Source organism: Heterodontus francisci, chromosome 3 (assembly GCF_036365525.1).
Source record: "Heterodontus francisci isolate sHetFra1 chromosome 3, sHetFra1.hap1, whole genome shotgun sequence".
Lineage (NCBI taxonomy): Eukaryota > Metazoa > Chordata > Chondrichthyes > Heterodontiformes > Heterodontidae > Heterodontus > Heterodontus francisci.
In genome coordinates, this window is record NC_090373.1 from 31,279,170 (window position 1) to 31,297,894 (window position 18,725).

The window sequence follows — 18,725 nt, forward strand, 5'->3', positions numbered from 1 at the left end:
AGAAGGCACAGAAAGGCTTCTTACTCTTCGCTTGTCAACAAGCGTGGGCCCAGTTAATCACATGTGCATCTATGCCCCGACATTCACCTCTATCCTAGATGTCAAGGATCAGTTCTATGAGACACTTGATGCTGTCATTCGCAGAATTCCCAGCACCGAGGGACTGTATCTTCTAGGGGACTTCAATGCGAGGGCGGGTACCGACTACAAAGCTTGGCCAACCTGAATAGGGCACCAGAAAATTGGCAAGATGACGAAAATGGACAGAGGTTGCTGGAGTTATGCTGTTAGCGTTGATTCTCTGTGATGAGCAGCTACTTCCAGACCAAGCCATGCCACAAGGTGTCCTGGCGACATCCAAGATCACGCCACTGGCACCAGATAAGACGTTATCATCACCAGATGTACCATCCTCAGCACTCACAGCTTTCACAGTACTAAGTGTGACACTGACCAGTCCCTGGTGTGTAGCAAGGTCAGGCCCCAACCAAGGAAGCTAAACCACTCCAAGAAGAAAGGTCGTCCTCGGATCAACACTTGCTGTACCACTGACCCAAAAAGACCCAGGAGCTCCTTGACATCCTCGATCAGGCTCTTTCGGACAACAGTGCCCAAGGCCTGAGTGCAGTGTCAAAGTGGAATCATCTATGTGCCACCATCTATAACTGTACTCACTGCGTATGGGAAAAGAGTTCGGAGGAATGCTGACTGCTTTGAGGCTTATTGGACTGAAATGGAGCAAGTTACTGCAACTAAGAACAGAGCCCTCATGAACTACAAGCAAGTCCCCAGCAAACAAAACCTAGATGCTCTCAGAGCTGCCAGCAACAAGTCTCAACAGACTGCTCGGCACTGCGCCAATCAATACTGTTAAAACTCTGCAACAGCATACAATCTGCTGCTGTATCTGGGGATGCTAGAGGAATGTATGAAGGAATTAAGAACAGGGATAGGCACCGATATGTTGCACCATGGACATTTCACAAAATTATTGACTCAGCCACGGACATGGGGACAATTAATCTCTAGATAAAGTGTATAGCTAATCTAATGCCATGAAGACAGTCCGATTTAAAACACATTTCTCCCTATAAATAAAGTAGCCCAGCATACGAATATCAATGGAGAGCAGCACAACTCTATTAGCTAGTTACACCATGTCACGGGTTGGTAGATGGACCTTATCGGATGATCTCTGTGGATTCACACTGTGTCAGGAGTGCAAATTCATCCAATAAACCATGAAACTCAAGGAGAGGATTGTTATTGTGGTTATTGAGGTGAGGCAGTAGAAAAGTCAGCAATAGGAAGATGGACCATTTCTCACACTGCTGTTGTCACAAGACAATTTGACCCGCAATGGTCAACGTTTGTGCAACATCTCCACTTGCTTGTAATGTGTGTCTGAAGACAGGGCATCCAACAAAACGGCAGTGATCTCCAAATCAGGAGAATTTCATAGGATGAAGCAGACAGTACTTCAGAAGAGTCATGTGAAACAGAAAAGCAGAGTGGGACAGGAAGGGACAGAGAGACTAATGGTAGGTAGCCAAGACTAGATTATTCATCTTGACAGGCTGTTAAACTAGGTCCTGGATTCTAAAATACAGTAACAACAGAATCTCTAATAGACAAAATGGTATTTGTTCACCAAAGCTTGTGACAAAATTTGATAAACACAATTACTAGTAAAGAGCACCCTTCAGTTCCTCTAATAAAGTGATTCTCTTAAATTCACATGTCTATATCTCAGTCTATCTTTGCCGATTCCGATTCAGCTCTGACAAGATGATTATTAACAAAAAGCTTTTCTGCAAAACGTTGAGTGGTTGTTACTGCCTGTATTATTCAATTACAAATGTCTCGTCACTATGTGTAAGATTGTACTCCAGACTAAACAATTTATGTCCAAGCTAAATCTCTTACCGGTTAGCAAAGGTGCACTTTTAATATAATGTAATGATTTGATTCAGAAAACTTACAAATGACATTGGCCACTCAGGTTACCTGCGCTCAAACTGGACAGTAAATGATGCACACTGCAGTTACTGATCTTTTACATACTTATAAAACTTGTCCTTTAATCCAATTCGCAGCAAAACAAAATTGGTTAATGACTGCTTCTAACATGGTCATTAAAAATAATAAATTTTTACTAACTCTTCTCCAAGTTTTTAAAAACTGCAAATACAGCATGTATTTTGTTAAGGAATGGTAGACAGTTCACCATAGATTAATGTTATTAAAGCTATCTGTTACATTATATTTTCTAACTATCGTATATGGGTCAGCAGCATTCTTTTGCCAGTACCATTCAGCCCCATTACACTGGACTCTTATATTCATGAGGAACTGACAGTGCTGACTTCTGGAGATCTCTTGGATTTCTTGCCTGTTTTCCCCTCAATACAAGTGCTGGAACAATGTGATTCGAAATGGATAACAGCAGAATTACGGCATTTGTATAGATGTAAAAGTCCAGCAACATTCAACATGTCACTGAGCTTGTGTCCCAAGTGAAAGTAATGCGTGCCAGGGCGTAGAAATCGAGACATTCCCCAAGTGACTTTTGCCATTGTAAAATGAGTTTACATAACACAAGCCTTTAAGCTTGTGTTTTAAAATAACCTAGCTGCTAGGTTATTTTAAAATACAAGGTTAAGGGTTGGAGCTGGGGTGTCCAATCTTTTCATATGGAGGGCCACATTACAATTTTTGACTTACATAAGGGGCCAGTGAAACAATTTCATAAAGATAAAGGCATTAAAAACTTATCTTACTATTAATCAAAACAACAACAAATGTGTATTTTTGTGAAGAAGCTTTAAGAGCTTTAATTTATTGACTTACTTTCTCGTCACTATGTTGGACACTGATTTAGAGATACCTGGCATTTTACGCAAGTAGTCAATGTCTGCCTGCTCACTTGTTGTAGTTATGTGGAGTATTCCAAATAGATGTCCATCAGTCAGGAGTGATCTTGATCGCTCTCTCCCTGTTTGTCCCCTGCTTGCTCTCCCTCTCTGTCCCCCTGCACTCTCTCTCTCACTGTCTCTCTGTCCCCCTCTACTCTCTCTCTCTCTCTATCTGTCCTCCCCTGACCTTCCCTCCTCACTCGCTGTTTTCCCCTCCTCTCTCACTGTTCACTCGCTTGCTCCCTCTGTTCCCCCACTCGGGATTACGGAGAGGGGACAGAGAAAGAGAGAGAGGGACAGAGGGGTCCATAGAGAGGGAGAGAGGAAAGACACAGAGGCAGAGGGAGAGAGCGCACGAGGCAGAGAGAGAGAGAGCGTGAGATGGAGGCAGAGGGAGCGAGCGCGAGGTAGAGGGAGCGGGCGCGAGGCAGAGGGAGCGGGCGCGAGGCAGAGGGAGCGGGCGCGAGGCAGAGGGAGCGGGCGCGAGGCAGAGGGAGCGGGCGCGAGGCAGAGGGAGCGGGCGCGAGGCAGAGGGAGCGGGCGCGAGGCAGAGGGAGCGGGCGCGAGGCAGAGGGAGCGGGCGCGAGGCAGAGGGAGCGGGCGCGAGCGAGCGCGAGGCAGAGGGAGCGAGCGCGAGGCAGAGGGAGCGGGAGCGAGGCAGAGGGAGCGGGAGCGAGGCAGAGGGAGCGAGGGCGTGGCAGAGGAGCGGGAGCGAGGGCGTGGCAGAGGGAGCGGGAGCGAGGGCGTGGCAGAGGGAGCGGGAGCGAGGGCGTGGCAGAGGGAGCGGGAGCGAGGGCGTGGCAGAGGGAGCGGGAGCGAGGGCGTGGCAGAGGGAGCGGGAGCGAGGGCGTGGCAGAGGGAGCGGGAGCGAGGGCGTGGCAGAGGGAGCGGGAGCGAGGGCGTGGCAGAGGGAGCGGGAGCGAGGGCGTGGCAGAGGGAGCGGGAGCGAGCGCGTGGCAGAGGGAGCGGGAGCGAGCGCGTGGCAGAGGGAGCGGGAGCGAGCGCGTGGCAGAGGGAGCGGGAGCGAGCGCGTGGCAGAGGGAGCGGGAGCGAGCGCGAGGCAGAGGGAGCGGGAGCGGGAGCGAGCGCGTGGCAGAGGGAGCGGGAGCGAGCGCGAGGCAGCGGGAGCGAGGCAGAGGGAGCATGAGCGCGAGGCAGAGGGAGCGAGCGCGAGGCAGTGGGAGCGGGAGCGAGCGCGAGGCAGTGGGAGCGGGAGCGAGCGCGAGGCAGTGGGAGCGGGAGCGAGGCAGCGGGAGCCGAAGCGAGGCAGCGGGAGCGAGCGCGAGGCAGCGGGAGCGAGCGCGAGGCAGCGGGAGCGAGCGCGAGGCAGCGGGAGCGTGCGCGAGGCAGAGGGAGCGGGAGCGTGCGCGAGGCAGAGGGAGCGGGAGCGTGCGCGAGGCAGAGGGAGCGGGAGCGTGCGCGAGGCAGAGGGAGCGGGAGGCAGAGGGAGCGAGCGCGAGGCAGACGGAGCGAGAGGCAGAGAGATGGCTCCGCCGAAAGCGAGCAGGGCAGAGAGAGAGAGAGAGAGAGAGAGACAGCAGGGCAGAGAGAGAGAGAGAGACAGCGGGGCAGAGAGAGAGAGAGAGAGAGAGAGAGAGACAGCGGGGCAGAGAGAGAGAGACAGAGACAGCGGGGCAGAGAGAGAGAGAGAGAGAGAGACAGCAGGGCAGAGAGAGAGAGACAGCGGGGCAGAGAGAGAGAGAGACAGACAGACAGCGGGGCAGAGAGAGAGAGACAGAGACAGACTGCGGGGCAGAGAGAGAGAGACAGAGACAGACTGCGGGGCAGAGAGAGAGAGAGAGAGAGAGACAGACAGCGGGGCAGAGAGAGAGACAGCGGGGCAGAGAGAGAGAGAGACAGACAGCGGGGCAGAGAGAGAGAGAGAGAGAGAGAGAGAGCGGGGGAGAGAGAGAGAGAGAGAGAGAGAGAGAGAGCGGGGCAGAGAGAGAGAGAGAGAGAGAGAGAGAGGGGCAGAGAGAGAGAGAGAGAGAGAGAGAGAGAGAGAGAGAGAGCGGGGCAGAGAGAGAGAGAGAGAGAGAGACAGCCAGCGGGGCAGAGAGAGAGAGAGAGAGAGACAGCGGGGCAGAGAGAGAGAGAGAGAGAGACAGCGGGGCAGAGAGAGAGAGAGAGACAGCGGGGCAGAGAGAGAGAGAGAGAGACAGCGGGGCAGAGAGAGAGAGAGAGAGAGAGACAGACAGTGGGGCAGAGAGAGAGAGAGAGACAGTGGGGCAGAGAGAGAGAGAGACAGACAGCGGGGCAGAGAGAGAGAGAGAGACACACACACACAGAGACAGCAGGGCAGAGAGAGAGAGAGAGAGACAGCGGGGCAGAGACAGAGAGTGCCAGTGGGGCAGAGACAGAGAGTGAGACAGCGGGGCAGAGAGAGAAAGACAGCGGGACAGAGAGTGAAAGACAGCGGGACAGAGAGAGAAAGACAACGGGACAGAGAGAGAAAGACAACGGGACAGAGAGAGAAAGACAACGGGACAGAGAGAAGGATCACTCCTGACAGATGGACATCTATCCAGAATACTCTGCATCACTGCAACAGTGTGCGGGCAAACATTGGCTACTTGTACAAGCAAAAAATACCGGTTAACTCACTAAATCAGTGTCCAACATAGGGACGAGAAAGTAAGTCAATAAATTAATCTCATTTAAAGCTTCTTCACAAAAATGCACATTTGTTGTTTTGATTAACTGTAAGATAAATTTGTAATGCCTTTGCCTTTCTGAAATTGTCCCAGCGGCCCCCTATGTAAGGCAAACATTGTAATGTGGTCCCCCTGTGTGAAAAAGTTGGATGGCCCTGTTCTAGCTGATTCTGTCTGACATTGATCGGGAGCCAAGAAAATACTGTAAGGCCATCAAGCTTGTGGTTTATGAACAGAGGTGTAATTGCATGGGATAGCAATGGGTTGCACATGTTATTTAAAGAAGTTGGGTGCTTGAACATGTATGGGACACCCTTTTGATTGCTTGTTTATCTCCCCGTGCTCCTCAGTCATTTAAATTACAGAACCAGATTTATTCATTCTTATTGTTTCAACAGACTCAAACAATTTGTAGCAGTAAGCAGCTTAGCTTGCACTCTGCTAAAGGCTCTCTTATTCTTGCGGTGCCTTGCTGAGTGGCAAATTGTGGATGGTAGTATTTTCCTTCTAACAGGAAGACAAATACTGCAATGCATGGACATTATAATTTAGGGAACAACAAAGGGTGAATAAAATTACAAGCAGATGCTTACTGCCACATTAGCAAGCATTTCAAAAAGCTTAAATCTACTTTTCATCATCCACTTTGCTGAAGCTCAGCACATCCCATGCAACAATGTTGGAATTCAAATTAATTAACCAGGTTTTGAAGTAAATAGCCATTTTAAAAAACACAGCTAGTTGAGAGGGAATTACTCCGAATTACACTGACATGAGTAATCAAGAAGGGAAATTATGTCATGCACCTGTAGTCAACAGCTTGAAGTCCTGGCACATCCAAAATCACAAACCACCACTAACTCACAAAACATCCATCTTGACCTGGGCACAGCAAGAAAGTAAGATTTCATTCATTAAGACCCTTGCACAATGATAATCAGGCAAGCTACAAAGACTGCCGAATGGCTTGAAGAAAGGATTGCTGCATCCAGCAGGCTTCATTAAAACAGAAGCAATGTTCTGCTCACTTATTATCTTTATACTGAGTTCCTTAAAGCAGGGCAAGTTTGTTTTCACAAGCTTTATTTTTCATAAGAGTTTGGGGAGACTGGGGGTGGTGGCAGAGCTGAAAAAAACCATGTTACAAAGCTTGGGCTGAAATCACACCACACAGGTTTTGTTACAGGGTTGTTATTGCCATGGCAATTTCTTTTTTAAGCAAGGCTCAATCCCAGCAACTCTGTTTTTAAAATAAAAATTATGCCAGTCATGTATAATTTACACTCCGAAGGCAGAAAGTCTTAGAGTATTTCCCAGTTTTATTTGGTCACTTTTTTAACATTACATTTCCATTAAAATGAGGATTAAATTTATTGCTGGCAAACGGCAATTACATCACTGCACTTTGCAGGATCAAGATACTCTCAATACTTTAGCTCATGTCCAAACCCCTTTACAGCACCTGTCAAAAGACATATACCATAAATCATTAGACAACATGTCACAAAAGGACCAAGTTTTTTACCTTCTGGGTGATCCATCTTCATGTGGCTGAATAATCACCACTTTTACTGTCACGGATGTTCGTAACAGGTCAATCATCTGTTCGTGGGTCAATGTCGCCACAGCTACTTTGCAGATCTCAACGAGGCGACTCCCTTGCCTCAGGCCAGCTTTCCACGCAAAGCCAAATGGTTCAACATCTGCCACAATACCTTCAAAGTTAACATGGAATCCTAGCTGTCCAAGACCATTTCTTCTCAGAGTCATTTCTGCCGTTTCACAGCCTCTGGTCACTAACTGGATAAGAAGAATCACATTGTTAAGTAATTGTTCCCTCTAGTCATTTTTACATATGCAAGGAGATAACTCAAATCAGTTTACCTGAGCTAATTTACTAACTTCAAAAATTTTGATAATATACACCATCGTCAGAAGGGTGAAATGCAATCACCTTTGTAACACAGAAATAGCCTGTAACACGACTGTCCCAAAACAGCCTATTCCTTGCAATTGCGTACACAGCAAAGCAACTTTCTCTCTGCCAACTGCTCTTTCTCAAATTCTCTGAATTCCCATTTGGTTCACATTCACACCCACTCCCAACTCCTGAAACTGCTCTATGCACTGCATGGCTTTACTAAAGCATTGATTGCATCCTTGGTGCGTTGCAATCCTGCTGTTTGTGAATCAGGCTGGAGCCAAATAAGAGAAGAAAATGTTCCTGAAATTTCTCTCCAGGATTTCTGAAGTATCCAGAGCGTTATTTTTTAATTCTGGAAAACAGTAGAACAATTCAGGAATTCCGGCAACCCTGCAGTTATCTTATAAAAATCCTCCAATTACAACTATCACAATCCTACAGAAATAATTGCAATGGAGATTGAGTGACAAGTGTACAACCTTCACATTCAGATACAGGTAAGGAGGAGGTTAGAATTAGTCAGAAAGTTGATCTTGGAATTTTCCAGGAACAATGTGGATTGATGGAATACTGACCGGTTTCTCCTTAATGTTTGAAATTAAAACAAACATCCAACTGGATTTCTTGACTGCATAGAGTGACACCACTATTCCTGGCCAGAATGAATATGATCTGGTAATTCACTCATCAATCACTGCTGTCAGTGACTGGAATTGATCTTGCACTCTTAATTTGTACTATGTAACCATCCTCCTCTCAGCCCCAATCCACTTCCAGCTCATTGGCTGACCAAGTGATAGCAAAAATTACTCTTTTAAGACAATGGAGGCTTCCATAATTATTCTGGCTATCTGGAATATTTCTACAGGAAGTTACAAGCATCCATTTGCGGATGCCTTAAACAATGGTAAAAACATGAATTATTAACGGAGAAAAACAACAAAGCAAAGAGTGTGTTATTTCATCTGTGAACTGCTTTTTATTGTTGTTTTGAGTTAAGAATATTAAACACTGTCTCCAAAAAAAGATCTCAGCAGAGGCTGGAAACAGAAATTTCAACAAAAGTTTGCTTTACCTTATGGACTAATGGGACAGCAGGAAAGAACTTATTAACTGAGCTGAAGAATATACTGTAAGATTTACTTTATTTTTCTTTGGAAATTACTGACAAAGTATATGTATTGAATTTATTAAACTTGATTGCAATAGTGACAGACCAAAAAGCAAAGGTTATGAAACAGCTTCACGGATACTATAGAACAGAACAGGGTAAGTAACAGCAAATAGATCAAAGTGGTGAGCATAAAATCCTCTGCTCAAGGTTCGTCACATCACACAGCGATATGTGAAAGCAACAAAGGCCCACAGAAATGGAGGAGAAAACATACAACTGGGGCGCTTCAATATCAAAGTTGCATTTATTTTTGCATTCAAAATACATGTTGATTTCTGGCAGTTAAATATATAGCTACATAAATATTTATATATGAAATAAAATAAACCTCAAAAAATGTTATCATTTTGAAACTGAATACTATATTTAGCCATAAAATCAGCCATGAAATTTTACAATGCTTTCAACATATTTCCCTTGTTATAGGGTTGCCTGGGGCTTGAGTCCTCAGGTCCCCGAACAAGTGCCAGAATCTCCTAAAGCGCTAGCGCTAATGTGAATGTCACTTTGATAAACAACAACTTTGAAGATGCATTAAAGCTGTCTCTTTATCCCCAAACTAAATTGTCAGCTATAGCTCTGTACTAGCATCCTTGCCTCGGATTTAAATAGATACATTCTAACGAGAAAGAGAAATTCTAATGGGAGGACTCACCATCCATGGTCAACAAAAAATGTTAAAGAAAGTATCAAACTTAAAGAAAAAGCATATAATTGAACAAAGACGGGTGGCAGGTCAGAAAACTGGACAGAATATAAAAAGCAGCAAAGAACAACTAAAAGATTAATAATGAGGGAAAAATTAGAGTATGAGAGAAAACAGGCAAGAAATATAAAGACAGACAGTTAGAGTTTCTATAGATATTTAAAAAAGAAAAGAGTTAACAAAATGAGTGTTGGTCCTATAGAAAGTAAGTCCGGGGAATTAATATTAAAATAAATTAAGATGGCAGATGAATTGAACAGGTATTTTGTATCGGTCTTCACCATAGTGTATACAAGTAACATCCCTGAAATAGTTGTAAATCAGGATATGGAAGGAAGGGAGGAACTCAAGAAAATTACAATCACCAGGGAAGTGGTACTGAACAAATTGTTGGAGCTGCAGGCTGACAAGTCCCCAGGTACTGATGGACTTCATCCTAGGGTATTAAAAGAAGTGGCTAGTGAGGTAATGATGCGTTGGTTTTGATTTTCCAAAATTCCCTAGATTCTGGGAAGGTTCCCTTACACTGGAAAATAGTGAATGTTACTCCTTTATTCAAAAAGGGGAGACAGAAAGTAGGGAAACTACAAACCAGTTAGCTTAACATCTATCATAGGGAAAATGTTAGAAGCTATTATTAAAAACGTTATAGCAGGGAACTTAGAAAAATACAAGGCAATCAGGCAGAGTCAGCATGGTTTTGTGAAAGGGAAATCACGTTTAACCAATTTATTGGAGTTCTTTGAAGTAACATGTGCTGTGGTGAAGGGGAACTGATGGATGTACTGTATTTAGATTTCCAGAAGGCATTGATAAAGTACCATATCAATGGTTACTGGAGAAATTAAAAGCTCATGGTATAGGGGGTAACATATTGGCATGGATGGCTAGCAAACAGGAAACAGAGAGTAGGCATAAATGGGTAATTTTCAGGTTCGTAAGGTGTAACGAGTGGTGTGCCACAGGGATCTGTGCTGGGACCTCAACTTTTTACAATTCATATAAATGACTTAGATGAAGGGACCGAAGGTATGGTTGCTAAATTTGCTGATGACACAAAGATCGATAGAAAAGTAAGTTGTGAAGAGGACACAAGGTGGCAACAAAGAGACATAGATTGGTTAAGTGAGTGGGCAAAGATCTGGGAAATGGGAGTATGATGTGGGAAAAGTAAAATAGTCCATTTTGGCAGGAAGAATAAAAACGCATATTATCTAAATAGTGAGAGATTGCAGAGCTGCTGAGATGCAGAGGGAATTAGCTGTTCTAGTGTATGAATCGCAAAAGGTTAGAATGCAGATACAGTACGTAATTAGGAAAGCTAGTAGAATGTTATCATTTATTGCGAGGGGAATTGAATATAAAAGTAGGGAGGTTATGCTTCATCTATACAGGGCATTGTTGAGACCACATCTGTAGTACTGTGTACAGTACTGGTCTCCTTATTTAAGGAAGGATGTAAATGTGTTGGAAGCAGTTCAGAGAAGGTTTACTAGACTAATACCTGGAATGGGCGGGTTGTCTTATGAGGAAAGATTGGACAGGCTAGGCTTGTATCCACTGGAATTTAGAAGAGTAAGAGGCGACTTGATTGAAACATATAAGATTCTGAGGGGTCTTGACAGGGTGGATGTGGAAAGAATGTTTCCTCTTGTGGGAGAATCTAGAACTAGGGGTCACTGTTTAAAAATAAGTGGTCGCCCGTTTAAGACAGAGATGAGGAGAATTTTTTTCTCTCAGAGGGTCGTGAGTCTTTGGAACTCTCTTCCTCAAAAGGTAGTGGAAGCAGAGTCTTTAATATTTTGAAGCCAGAGGTAGATAGATTCTTGATAAGCAAGGGGGTGAAAGGTTATTGGGGGTAGGCAGGAATGTGAAGTTGAGGTTACAATCAGATCAGCCATGATCTTGTTGAATGGTGCAGCAGGCTCGAGGGGCCAAGTGGCCTGCTCCTGCTCCTAATTCATATTTCATATGTATGTTTGTAGGGTGTGCACCCCATTCCAGATTGAAACATCTAACCTAGGTAAACACTCCAATGCAATGCTGAGGGAGCGCTGTACTGTCAGAGGGCAACGCTACAGATGAGGAATTAAATTGAGGCCCCATCTATCCTCTCAAGTGGGTGTAAAAGATCCAGGAGGAACAAGGGAGTTTTCCTGTTGTCCTGGCCAATATTTATTCCTCAACCAGCATCACCAATACCGATTATTTGATTATTTATCTCAGTCAAATCACTGGACCTGGAGAAAAGCAGAGGCTTAATTGTTAAATAGAGGTGAGGTGAGGTGAGACCAACTATTAGAATCTATTTTCTGTATTGGATTTCCAATCAAAAGGCTGTATGTAAAAGAAAACTATTTTGTTTGCCCAATCAGAAAATCAAGAGGTGTCTTCAAAGTAACAGAATTTTTGTATAATTAACAGCAGAGCTGTTTATGGGATCTTGCTGTATGAAAGTTGGCTGCCATGTTTCCTTACAACAGTGACAACATTTTCATAAGTACTTCATTGGCTGTGCAGCACTTTGGGATGTCCTGAGGTTGTGAAAGACCATAAATAAATGCAAGTTATTTCTACATTTCAATCTACTACAGTATTGGACAGGTAGCGTGCTGTTTACAAACACAGCACACAGTATAAATGTTAATCGTACAAAATTTCTGTAACTTTAAAGATCATCTCTCGATTTCCTGATTGGAAATTCGGTGTCGAATATAGATTCTCTCTAACAGTTGCCCTCACCACATATCAGCTCTATGTAACAGATCCACATGTTCCCTGCTTCTCTCAAGGTCCAGTGGTTTAAATTTAAATACACTATCCCGCCAAAACCTCATCCCGCATTAGATCACTCTACGCAACTATGCTACGTCTTAGATTGCCTGTCAGCAATGTTAAAGGAGATTAGCTAGTGGGTTAGAATAAATGTTAATATTTTACAGTAAAACCCCGAGAGATGAGACTCATGTACCGTCTCTCAGATAAAGAAAGATTTAAGAGCTGTATTTTATGAGGCACCTGAATTGTGCCTCTCTGGCATTCATAAGATACATGTATTGCCATCACAGCAGGCAGGGGGGGTGTTGCAGACAGAAATCAGTAGTTCAGCATCAGGAAGTAATATGTAAATGGACATGTGGACAGAAATGTAATGCAAAGGAGATGATAATTTAAATAATAGTGAGCTGGAGATTAAATTGTCCTTTATAAAATTATTTTAGTTAAAACATGTCAAAGCAAAGAGTAGAGAATAATACTGTGTTCGGAATACTTTCGAGATGAAACTTGATCATTCGTGCCTCATGAACGCAGAGGTAAATTCAGTGATAAACATTGTCACAAGTGTACTGGTGAAATTTTAAATTTTGTTAATTAATTTTCTTTATTTTTACACTTCTCCCCAATTCTCACCAAGATCAAATGCAATGACCTCTGTTGATGGTTTCCCTGTAACCAGCCTTAGGAGACACAAAAAAACAGCTCAACTCAACTTGGACTGAGATGTCCTCGTAGGTGAGGTCCATAGGGTCTCCAGCATATGCATTAGCAGAGTGGTTGTATCTCCAAGATATGACACATAGCTGCACCTTGTAACGAAATGCTCTCAATGTAGCTGAAACAGACAGTGAGATGCAAGTGGTATGAAGTAATTAACTTGTTTCTCCCTCTCTTTAGGTTCCTTTGCAGGGTATGATACCCAACTAAAGATGGGCAGGGCACTTGCTAACCATACACTTCCTAATGTCCCAAAAGGAAAGAAGTCGCAGGTTGATTCACTGGTTAATTCTCCCTTCTCCTTGTGGGACAGCATTTTGCCTTTGATCAACTGTATAGTACTAGATGTGTATTACCTACAATATGCTTTTTGCTGTATCACTTTAGTTAAAAGCAGCCAACTTCCTTTTACCAAGGAGCAACTTCAAATTGTGGAAAAATTAAGAATGAAACCCATTGGGTTAAACGAGCTAAAACTCCATTTAAATAGAAAAAAGTCAAGAGATGCTTACAAACACTCGACTGGCTTGGTGCTTAAGGTGTTGATTCTGAAAGCCAGGTCAGAATGATGTTAGAAACAAAAGAGCAGAGGATATAAAGTTTAAAAAGAAAAGTCTCTTTGCCCATTCAACCTTGAAAATATTTCCTAAATGATAAGCACTAAAATTGGTAGAGTAACGGAGAACACCTTTGACATATAGTCAGAGCAACAGTGTGTCTTCACTTTGTTTACAATTGTTGATGGTGAGTAGTAAGTCTCTATAAGCTGACAACTCATGTGAAACCATCTTCGGGCCACTCTTTCATAGACTGCGGAAAGGTTGTGCAAGATAGGGTGGAATGGTGCACCACAGTCAATCGATTGCTGACCAGTGTCCCTGGTAAAAACTTTGAGGTCCGTGGTAATTTTAAATGCCTTGCTCCAAGCCTTTAAACTTGTGTTTTAAAATACAAGTTTAAAGGCTTGGAGCAAGACATTGATAATTATCAGCAGCAAAAGTAATTACATCGGGCTAGTTCCTACAGCCCACCAACATTTTATATCCGGCCCGCCAATCTAAAGCATGAATGGTTTGCCTGCGCCCGGACCTCCGTCCAGTCGGAGCACAGGAAAGGCGGGGACTAGCAGGGAAGACTGCAGCCATCAATCAGCTGTTCCCTGCCCATATCTGATCTGGGGAATCAGCCCTGGACAGCAATGGTGCGAGTAGAACAGCAATGATAGAACTGGAAAGGCAAGACTTCTTTGAGCCAGAGCAAGCTGGTTATTTTCGGCAGACAGTCCACTTTCTCAGCTCTTCAAACGCCCTGGATTCTCTCAAAGTGTGGAGCCGGCGCTGAGGGATAATGTGTTTCCGCTCCTGGTGCATGGTGGGGTGGAGGTGGCTGAAGAGAGAGGGCGGACGAGAAAGAGAGAGAGAGACACACACACACACGAGAGAGAGAGGTAGGGGACGAGAAGGAAGGAGGGACAAGAGAGAGAGAGAGAGAGAGAGAGAGAGGGGGACGAGAGAGAGAGAGAGAGAGAGGGGTACGAGAGAGAGAGAGACGGGGGGGTACGAGAGAGAGAGAGACGGGGGGGGGGTACGAGAGACAGAGAGACGGGGGGGGGGTACGAGAGACAGAGAGACGGGGGGGTACGAGAGAGAGAGAAACGGGAGGGGGGACGAGAGAGAGAGAGAGACGGGGGGGGGGGGACGAGAGAGAGAGAGACGGGGGGGGGACGAGAGAGAGAGACGGGGGGGGGGGGGACGAAAGAGAGAGAGACGGGGAGGGGGACGAGAGAGAGAGAGACGGGGGGGGGGGGACGAGAGAGAGAGACGGGGGGGGACGAGAGAGAGACGGGGGGGGGGACGAGAGAGAGAGAGACGGGGGGGGGGGGGGGGACGAGAGAGAGAGAGACGGGGGGGGGGACGAGAGAGAGAGAGACGGGGGGGGACGAGAGAGAGAGAGACGGGGGGGGGGGGGACGAGAGAGAGAGAGACGGGGGGGGACGAGAGAGAGAGAGACGGGGGGGGGACTAGAGAGAGAGAGACGGGGGGGGGGACTGGAGAGAGAGAGACGGGGGGGGACTAGAGAGAGAGAGACGAGGGGGGGGGGGACTAGAGAGAGAGAGACGGGGGGTACGAGAGAGAGACAGCCGGGGGGGGGACGAGAGAGACAGACGGGGGGGGACGAGAGAGAGACACAGATGGGGGGGACGCGAGAGAGAGAGACAGATGGGGGGGGGGACGAGAGAGAGAGAGAGAGAGAGAGAGAGAGAGGGAGAGGACGGCAGAGAGAGAGAGAGAGATAGGGGACGAGAGAGAGGGGGGGACATGAGGGGGGGGGACATGAGAGGGGGGGGACATGAGAGGGGGGGGGAGACATGAGAGGGGGGGGACATGAGAGAGAGAGAGGGGGGGACATGAGAGAGAGAGAGGGGGGGACATGAGAGAGAGAGAGGGGGGGACATGAGAGAGAGAGAGGGGGGGATGAGAGAGAGAGAGAGAGAGACGGGAGGGACAAGAGAGAGAGAGAGAGAGAGACGGGGAGAGAAAGAGACGGGGGGACGAGAGAGACAGAGAGAGACGGGGGGGGGGGACGGGACGAAAGAGAGACAGAGAGACGGGGAGGATGAGAGAGAGACAGAGAGAGACGGGGGGGACGAAAGAGAGACAGAGAGAGACGGGGGGGACGAAAGAGAGACAGAGAGAGACGGGGGGGACGAAAGAGAGACAGAGAGAGACGGGGGGGACGAAAGAGAGACAGAGAGAGACGGGTGGGGGACGAGAGAGAGAGAGAGAGAGAGAGAGAGAGAGAGAGACGGGGGGGGGAACGAGAGAGAGAGAGAGAGAGACAGAGAGAGACGGGGGGACGAGAGAGAGACAGAGAGAGACGGGGGGACGAGAGAGAGAGGGAGAGACGGGGGGTAGAGAGAGAGACGGGGAGACGAGGGAGAGATGGGGGGGGGGGAAAACGAGGGAGGGGGGACGGGTGGGGCAGTGGAGGGCAGGGAAGGGTGAAGGAAAGGGGGGCAGAGGGGAGAGGGAAGGGGGGAGGGAATAGGGACGGGGGTGTGGGAAGTGGGACAGAAGGGGGAGGGTAGCAGGACAGAGGGTGGTGAAGGAGAAGGGGCAGAGGGGAGAGAGGAGAGAGACAGATGGACACAGAGAAGAAAGTGAGAGGTGAGAGAGATGGACACATAAAGGAGAGAGGGAGAAGGATGGAGAGAGGGAAAAAAGAGATAAAGATCATTCCTGACAGATGGACATCTGTCTGAATTCTCTGCATCGCTCATCGAGTGTACGGGCAGGCACTGACTACTTCTGCAAGCAAAAACAATGCCAAGTATTTCACTAAATAGGGAGAAATATGTTTTAAATTGACTGTGTTTGGATGGCATTAGATTGTCACTTTTGGTATTTCTTCACGAACAAAGGTTTTGGACCCGCTGGCAGCTAGTCTGGCCTATCTGTGACCGGCAGATTCTCCCACAGTGGGTACAAGTGAAGGTATAGTCTCTGCTGGGGGCAATTGGATTTATCCTTCTCCTCCTTTTCTCTTTCATGCTGGCTCTTCGCTCAGTCTCAAAGGTGTCTGTAACCGCCCTGATGTAGCATATCCAGGCATCACAATCTATGGCCTGCACTTCCCACTGGTGATGGACGACATGGTACACAGAGAGGGACTTCTTCAGGGAGTCCTTGAAACGTTTGCATGGGGCCCCTCTGTTCCTTTCACCCATGGTCAGCTCTCCAACAACACAATCTTGGGCAGGCAACAGTCGTCCATCCGGGCAACGTGACCCGCCCAATACACTTTATATATAGATTAATTGCACCCATGTCCGTGGCTCTGTCAATAATTCTGTCAAATATCTGTTGGTGCCCATTCCTGCAACAAGACCTACAGATGTTTTTTGCTAAACGGGATGAAAAAGGAAGTATATCAATTTTGGCAAAGAAAAGATTGATTGATCAAATTGCCTGAATTTTTATTTTGCCGTTAAGATTTAAGAAATGCATCATTATTGACTTAGTTTCTGGTTAGATAGAGGAAGAGGAGCAGATTACTTTCAGAAGGAAAAGGAGAACCCTTGCGAAAGTCAAGAGAATTCAATTTAGTGTAGGGAAAAGTTTAGCAGATGTTTGAACAAGTTTACCCAGTAGTATAAGTGGTTGAATGATAAGAAATTGATTGTAAATCACTAAGTATATATGCACAGAATAAGCTACAAGAAAGAGAGACAAAGTTGCCTGAAGAACCAGGAACAAAAGACAATCACAAAAACCAGGCTGCAAACACAGTCTAGGTATTGTTACGAAGGTGCTTCTATTTTCTGAAATTTTTTTTTAGGATTCGTGTGTTAGAATTGTGGACTTGGATTCATTGGAGAACTGAAGTAATTCCATAGATGTCGGACTTTGTTTTTTTAAAAAGAGGTGGCCGGAAGGACACCTGAGGTCTTGTTTGAAAAAAACCTTTACTGGAAGTCACATGCCTTAAGCTCAACAATGAACAGAAACCTTGGTGACTTGGGAGATGTTTACAGAGAAGTGACATGTCACGATTTATGAGGGTCAGGAGGTTCTGACTTGCTGTTTGGTTTTGCTTCTGAGATATTGTTGTGGTTCAGTTGGGGTGTAGACTGTGTTTGAAAGCAATTGGAGATCAACCTGCCAAGAGAGAAACACCCAGCCTGCCTCCTTCCTCTTGTCTCCGTGAAATGCTGAGTTTATCCTGAGGAGCTCCTGGAAAGCTCGCCAGATTAATTCTCAACGCCACTGCTCCAGAAAAGATCCCAGTAACCCGGCTACATGTATTCGGATGCCAGACTGTATGCCATTTTGGGACACAACATTTCTCATCTGTTTTCTTCAAGAATTAACAAGTATTTGGCCAAAGTATTCTCTTTTTTGTTTTTTTTTGTAAAAGAGCTCTGCAGAGAAAATCTCTTTTTAGGTTAACTTGTGTTTGTGAGAGAGAGGCAGGCTAAGGTAAAAAGGGAACTTTCATATTTTAATCTGTGTGTTAATGCTTTGCTTCGTTATTGGATAAGTCTCATTTTATAATAAACTGATAATTTTGTTGTTTATTAAAGAAACCTGGTTGGTGTATTTTATTCTGGGATAAAGAGTAGAGTATATGATTGACCATATCGGTAACTGGGTAAACATTTAAACATATGTTGTGATCTGTGGAGAAGTGGAACTAGAAAAGACAGTGCACTCCTCCCGCCTCAGTCGTAATGGTATCACTCAAGTTAAATATGGATGGAGACGGCCATGCGGCCCATTTTAGTTTGCAGTATCAAATTGGTTCTTAAACTATGGTGGGTTTTCACCTCGATCTAGGTGTCTGTTCGTGCACACATTTCCACTGTCGTTTGATCCAAACCATTTCTTTCCTCTACCACCAACTCTCTCCTCAAGCCCCTCTCTCTCCAGTTCCCTCCACCTTCACCTCCAACAAGTGCAAAGAGCTCATGGACTTTTGTCATAAAAACTGAGACTACCACTCAACTGCCTCTGTCATCCTCGCCCTTTCCCATGCCCACCACAGCAAACGTCTCCCCAGGCTCTCTTGAACCTCTCGAGTTTCTTTCCCCTCATGAGTTCATCTTGTCTGTGACACCCACTTCCTGCTCCCTTGACCTCATTCCTTCGAAACTGCTGATGACCCAACTTCAATTCTTGGCCCCCATACAACTTGAATTATAAACAATTACCTCTTCTCAGGTACTGCCCTCCCCCACCTTGCCAAACTCCGTTTGCAAACTACTGCTCTAGCTCTAACCTTCCTTTCCTTTCCAAAGTCCTTCAATGTGTTGTTGCCGCCCAAGCCAGGCCCATCTTTCCTGCAAATCCGTTTAAAC

At 45.9% G+C, this 18,725-nt stretch overlaps 1 protein-coding gene across 5 annotated transcripts in view; it reads right to left on the reverse strand.

Moving 5' to 3' along the window:
- The window catches only part of sipa1l2 (signal induced proliferation associated 1 like 2), a 581,962-nt gene that overhangs the window by 184,139 nt on the left and 379,098 nt on the right, over positions 1–18,725 (reverse strand). For all 5 annotated transcript variants that reach the window (XM_068020936.1, XM_068020919.1, XM_068020901.1 and 2 more), the window contains one exon: positions 7,095–7,369. In XM_068020936.1, coding sequence (XP_067877037.1) covers positions 7,095–7,369 — 275 coding nt within the window. The remainder of the gene's footprint in view (positions 1–7,094; positions 7,370–18,725) is intronic.